This window comes from Myotis daubentonii, chromosome 5, assembly GCF_963259705.1.
Source record: "Myotis daubentonii chromosome 5, mMyoDau2.1, whole genome shotgun sequence".
NCBI classification, from domain to species: domain Eukaryota; kingdom Metazoa; phylum Chordata; class Mammalia; order Chiroptera; family Vespertilionidae; genus Myotis; species Myotis daubentonii.
Window position 1 is genome coordinate 43,784,798 of NC_081844.1, and position 6,548 is coordinate 43,791,345.

Below are 6,548 nucleotides of genomic sequence, written 5' to 3' on the forward strand. Positions count from 1 at the left end.
ATTTTGATATGGAATAAGAAGTTCCTTAATGTTTTTGCACCATTGATTTTTCCAAATATTGTTTTGTTTAGGATGAATGAAGGAGACGCTTATGAGCTGTTGAAAGATTTTTCACTCACCCTTCAATCTATCAGGTTTGTTATAGCTTTTAAATACCGATTTCAAATTTTCCAGTAATTTAGTGGTAATTTGAAAAATGTTAAGTTCATGCTTACAGGTATCATTGAACCTTTTTTAAGTGCTATGCATTTCGATTCCCCAAAACTTTATAGAACTTCTCAACATCCTGTTACATTATTTCTACCTTAATTCCCCAATCCATTTGACATAAAGTAGCATGCAGACCAGTCTCAGCCCCAGGCACTGTGCACCAATAGACAGCAATATTCTAAAACCTCAATAATCTTGAATTTCTCAATTTCTATAATCAGTGTAAATCAGACACATGATACTTCAGAGGGCCCCTTAGGGCTCCATCAGGTTTCTGGTTTATATCCACTTACATATTCTTGACTCTTGCTTTATCTAGTGTTTTCTCCAGGCTTCCTCCAATTCTGATCTCTCATATTGGCTTCCTATTTTAATCTTTAACAGAGCCCAGTGGAGACCCAAGTAATTCCAAAGATTGTGTGGATACCCCCATTCCTAGGCTCCACTAGCAGGTTCTCCTTAGGACCATCTAGTGCTGCCTCGTTAAATATTAATCTTCCTGATGCCTCCAGTCTGCATACACTTTAATACTTTATGAATGTTCCTTTTTCTGTGACTTTAAAAATTGTACACATATATGCCAAGCTGGTGTTGCTCAGTGATTGAGTGTCAACCTATGAACCAGGAGGTCATGGTTAGATTTCCAGGTCAGGGCACATGCCTGGGTTGTGGGTTCAATCCCCAGTTGGAGGCGTGGAAGACGCAGCCAATCAAAGAGTCCCTCACTCATCATTGATGTTTCTATCTCCCTGTCTCTCTCACTTCCTCTCTCTAAAATCAATAAAATAATATCTTCAAAAAATTGTACACATACACATATAATTGGCCACGAATCCCTTGTTTATGGGGTTTTTACTAATCAGGTCATTTTATTTCTTTATCTGAGATTAATCAGACATGTTTGGACTTTTTATATGGAGAATGAAACTTTTAGAATGGTGAAGCAGAGGGAACTGCTCCAGATTGAGTATTCCTTACGTGTTCATAGTTATCCACATTAGGGTCTGCAGAGCACTCCAATATTAAGAGACTTTGGAGCTCTCTCAAAAGCTGAGCCTAGGAAAATCATTCATTCATTCATTCATTCATTCACTTCTATAAAAGTATCAAAGTATTATTGGTTTGAGGTGTAGTCTAAACATTTGAGATAGAATTATTAAACATATTCTTGCTTTAAAAAAATCTTACAATGTACTGAGAGAAAATATTACAAAGGTAATAAGTACTAGGATGATGGATAAAAGGTGACCCACTCTACCTTGAATTCAGAAAAGGATTCTCAAAGTAACATTTTGACCAAGTCATAAAGAATGGAGCAGAGGGAATAGTGCTTTCAAAGGACAGAATTGGGAAAGGGCCTGATATGTCAGGCATAGGCTTTAAGTGCAGTATGGTGGCATGTAGAATATGGGATTGTGATAGGGATGGGGAGTTGCTTAAAGCAGCTTTAAAGACAATTTGTGTGTGTGTGTGTGTGTATGTGTGTGTGTGTGTGTGTATGAAAGGGTCTTCATTATCATAATTTGGAGTTTGAGCTTACTATTTGGAGCAATGTGTAGGCAGTGCATAGAATGAGTGTAATATGAGTCTATGGTGTATGGTTTATGTAAATGGTAGAAGCTCAAAGGCTGTAACAGTCATGCAGGTGAGAATAAATGAGAGTCTGAATTAAGAAAATAGAAATAATATTGAAGAAGAGTGGTTAGAGAAATATTTATGAGAGAGTAGAATCTGAAAAAACAAAAACATACAAAACAAAACAAAAACAGACTCAGAGAAACAGAGGCCAAACTGATGGTTGCCAGAGAGGAGGGGGATGGGGATATGGGATGGGTGAAAGAGATGAAAGTAAGTATAGTCAATAATATTATGATAACCTTGCATTGTGACAGATGATTACTAAACTTAGTGCGGTGATCACATTGTAAAGACTATAAATGTCAAATCACTATATTGTACACCTGAAACTAATATAATATTGTATACCAACTTTACTTAAGTAAAATTAAACATAGAATCAAAGAACTTGTCAATAAATGTCATGCAGTTGGAGAAGATGCCAAGGTTTCTATTTTAGTTAATGATATATAGGAAACATAAGCGTTCAGAGGAGATTTGGAGACTAACAACCAACAATAGTGTTATGATATCTGTGGAATATCGTTCAGGAAGAAATGTCCATTAGTCATAATTATAGGTCTGTGACTAGGAAGAAATTCAAAGTTGTAAATATAGATCTGGTCATTCATTTTGTCAGTGAAGATACTAGGAAAAACAAAACTGGAATTCTAGTGGAACTAAGGTAGATACGTTTATAAACGGCTGATAAAAATCAGATCTTGGTTGTTTTCAGTCCTTGATCAGCCCAACTGCAGTGTTCATTCTTGAATCTCATCTCTCCTTTCTTGTCACCTGTGTATTGGTTTCTCATTGCTGCTGTAACAAATGACCACAACCAACTACATAAGCCAACACAAATTTATTCTTACAATTCTATAGGCCAGAAGTTCAAAATGGATCTCACTGAGCTAAATCAAGGCGTAGACAGGCTTGCATTCCTTTATAGAGACTTTAGGACAAGCTGTTTTATTATTTATTCCAGCTTCTAGAGGCAGCTGGCCTTACCTCAAACGTGGCCCCCTTCTGTGTTCAAAGCCAGCATTGGTGGGTAGAGTATCATATTGCATTCCTTTGACATTTATTCTCTCCTGCCTCCCTCTTCTACTAATAAGGATCTTTGAGACTACACTGTGCCTTTTTAGATAGTCCAGGGCAATGTCCTCATCTCAAGCACAGCTGATTAGCAACTTCAATTTTATCTGCAACCTTAATTCTCCTTTGCCATGGAAGTAAACATATTCATAAATTTCCAGGGATTAGGATTTGGATATCTTTGGGGGCATTATTCTGTTTACCACACCATATGTTCTTTATTTTCTCATACATCCAGGTAATGGAAGGAATATTTTGCTTTTCATAGAGGTAGTTGCCTGTAGGTTCCATAGGCGACTTGGAGAAGAGAAGGGGAGTGTGTGTGGCTGCTATTGAAGAGAGGAAGGAAGGATCAGGGTACTTGGAATTTGGTGGTTTTAAAATCCTCTTAGTAATAGACATGGGCTGTAGTAATAGACTGCCAGTTGTCTTGTGATCTTTGTTGGTTTTTTGTGCATGGGTTTTTTGCAAAATATGTTTCTTCTTCATATTTTGCTAACATCTCATCATCTAGTGAGATTTACTTGATTCTGCTTGCCTGGGAAAAGCCTTCTTACAATACTGACTCCTCTGAAATGTGTGTTTCATATATATTTATTTTCATTTGCAGTGTTTCCTTGCGTGAACTATGTGAAAATGAAGATGACAATGTGGTCTTAGCATTTGAACAATTAAGCAAAACCTTTTCTGAAAAATTTAACAAAGTCTGAAAACAGTCTTTCCAAAACACTTAAAATATTTTCATGGGTATTTTTCAAGTCATATTTTATGATTCTCATGTTTTTTTCAGAAATACATATATGATGACGTAGAAAGAGCAAGCACTTTAGAGTCAGAGTTGTAATCAAACCTGCCATGTTCTCTTATGAATACTACTGAAAAAAGTATATTATATTTGAGTTTTGGTTTCTTTATATAGTTGAATAATAATGCTTATGTATCAGCTAGTTTCAGATTGATTGAGGAAATGCAAGGACTTTGTAAGTGACAAAAATAATTTTTACTCTGTGAGACTTACACAAGTATTACATTCTGAACCTTTTTTTCCACAATGTCATAGTTTGTAAAGTCTCTATTAAGGCTAAAATAAATGATAACACTATCCTAAAGTTAAAATTGATTCTTTCTAGTTGACCTAAATGTGATTACATGACTTAGATTTATGGCCATTAAAATAGTATCTTCCAGTAATCTTAAACTACTAATTAAAAATTATAAATGTGAACTTTGGTATAAACCCTCTGATGTTTGAAAAATAAATATAGCTGATGATTTGGCTTAATTTTGATTGTATATAAGTTGTTTGAAAACTACAAAGTAATAAAATGGGTTTAATCTACATGCCATTGGTCTCTTTATGTTCAGTCTATGCATCTGAAAATCCATTTACACATACATATTTATTTTATATGATAGCTTATGCATACATTTGACCCTTGAATATCGGGTTTGAACTGTGTGGTCCACTTATATATAGAATTTTTTCAATGAATACATTGCATATTTTTGGATATTTGCAATAATTTAAAAAAAGTCACAAATGAACCATGTAGCCTAGATCAACAAAATTAAGTAAAAGTTACGTATGTAATGAATGCATAAAATATATGTAAATACTAGTCTATCTTTTACTTACTACCATAAAATATGACAGAGCCAATCAAGGAAATTATGAAAGCGACTGTGGATATGGCAAAAAAAAAAAAAAAGGTGGTGATTGTGGTGAAGGGTTTCAATATATGGATCCTAGAGAAATTCAAGAGCTATTAGGCAATGTACCAGAGGAATTAGCAGAAGACGGCTTGATGGAGATGAGTGCTTCCGAACCAATGCCAGAAGATGAGGAAGAAGCCAGAAAACAAATTGACATCAGACAATCAGGCAGAAGGATTCTGATTATTCAAGACAACTTTGACTTCTTTTACAACACGGACCATTATATGGCACTGGCACTGAAACTAAGGCAAGTGGTGGAAGAAGGACTGGTACTCTATAGAAACATTTTTAGAAAAAGAAAACAAAAGAATCAGACAAAATGAAGATGTATTTCCATACAGTTACACTGAGTGTGGCTGCCTCTCCTGCCCGCCCCACCTTCTATCTCTTCCTCCTCTCTCACCCCTGCCACCATGGAGTCGAGGGAGCAAGACCACCCTCCCTTTCTCTTCTTCAGCCTACCCAATGTGAAGAAAATAAGGATGAAGACTTTTACGATGATCCATTTCCACTTGATGACTAGTAAATAATCATCTGGGTGTGTTTTTTTTTTTACAATGTACAGTTAATAAATGCATCTGTTGTATATGTGTGTGAGTGTCTTTGTATGATGATAATAACTTCATGGCAAAACTGTATGAGGTGTTCTTGTGTCATTAGTACCATCGCCTTCATAGTTAATGTGTGGAACATTATCTGCATGGCTTTTATGGAAGTAGATAGCCTATTCTTACATAAGTATAAGGTAAGTGGTATTTAATATAAAATTAATAATGTTTACTTACTGTCTTATAACTTCCCTTTCAAAGAATTACCTTACAATGCAGTATATCTTTCTTGTAATTGGAGAAACTACATATCCGCCTATCATCACGGGTAAGTGGTTTTTTTAAAAAAAATGGTTTCCAATACTGTATTCTGAATGACTGTAATACTATGTGTTGTAAAATTTTATAATGAATCACTTATTAGTGTATAGGTTAGATGACCATAAAACAATCCTATTGATTACACTAGGTTGTCATAAAGCAATCATATGCTGTTTTTTTGTTATCAGTGTATGAATTGATATGCCTATAAATAAATGTGAATTCCTTTTACTGCATATGAGACAATATTGATGTAGGTACAGACAGGCCATTCATCTTGTAAACAATGTAAGTTTATAGTATTGATAAATACAGTATTGTAAATGTATTTTCTCTTTCGATTTGCTTAACATTTTTTTTCTCTAGCTTACTTTATTATAAGAAGATAGTACGTAATACATGTAATACACACAAAAAAATGTGTTCACCAACTGTTAAAATTATTGGTAAAGCTTCCAGTAATTAGTAGGCTATTAATAATTAAGCTTTTGGAGTCAAAAGTTATATGTGGATTTATGACTACACAGGGTTCACACCCCTATGTCCCATGCTGTTTAAGAGTCAACTGTAATCATTTTTCCTCTCTAGCCTCAGCCTCGGGTCACAGTTCTGGATTCTATTTTAGGCCCTAAATATGAACAAAGCCTTTCCTCCTCAGAGCAGAAGGTCCACTCTGCCCTGCTACCCAGATGTTTTACTTAAAGATGATGTTTTGGGTGAAATTTTTTATACAAAGCTTTTATTGGCTTAGGAAAATACCAGTGGTTCATTTTGTCTGGAAATGGAAGAATTCTGTTTTCTGGGACTGACCCATCATTGAAGTACCATATTAGGGGTCTTTACTTTCACTGGCTACATCCATTCTCAATATTTAAAAACTTACACTACAACAATTTCTGAACACCAAGATTCTTAGAAACAAAAGTGGTTTCTATTGTTCTTTATCTCTACTACAATGATACAAAATATTAATATATTGTCATGGTTTCTACTTCCTACTTTGGTTTCATAAGTCTCATGGAGATGTGATTTTTCTTCTTC

General features: G+C 34.9%; 1 protein-coding gene across 3 annotated transcripts in view; it reads left to right on the plus strand.

The window, feature by feature from the left end:
- LOC132235396 (probable ATP-dependent RNA helicase DDX60) overlaps nt 1–4,940 on the plus strand; it is a 107,781-nt gene extending 102,841 nt beyond the window's left edge. For all 3 annotated transcript variants that reach the window (XM_059697679.1, XM_059697678.1, XM_059697680.1), the window contains 2 exons: nt 72–134; nt 3,533–4,940. In XM_059697679.1, coding sequence (XP_059553662.1) covers nt 72–134; nt 3,533–3,632 — 163 coding nt within the window. In that variant the 3' untranslated portion in view covers nt 3,633–4,940. The remainder of the gene's footprint in view (nt 1–71; nt 135–3,532) is intronic.
- The last annotated feature ends 1,608 nt before the right edge of the window (nt 4,941–6,548 follow it).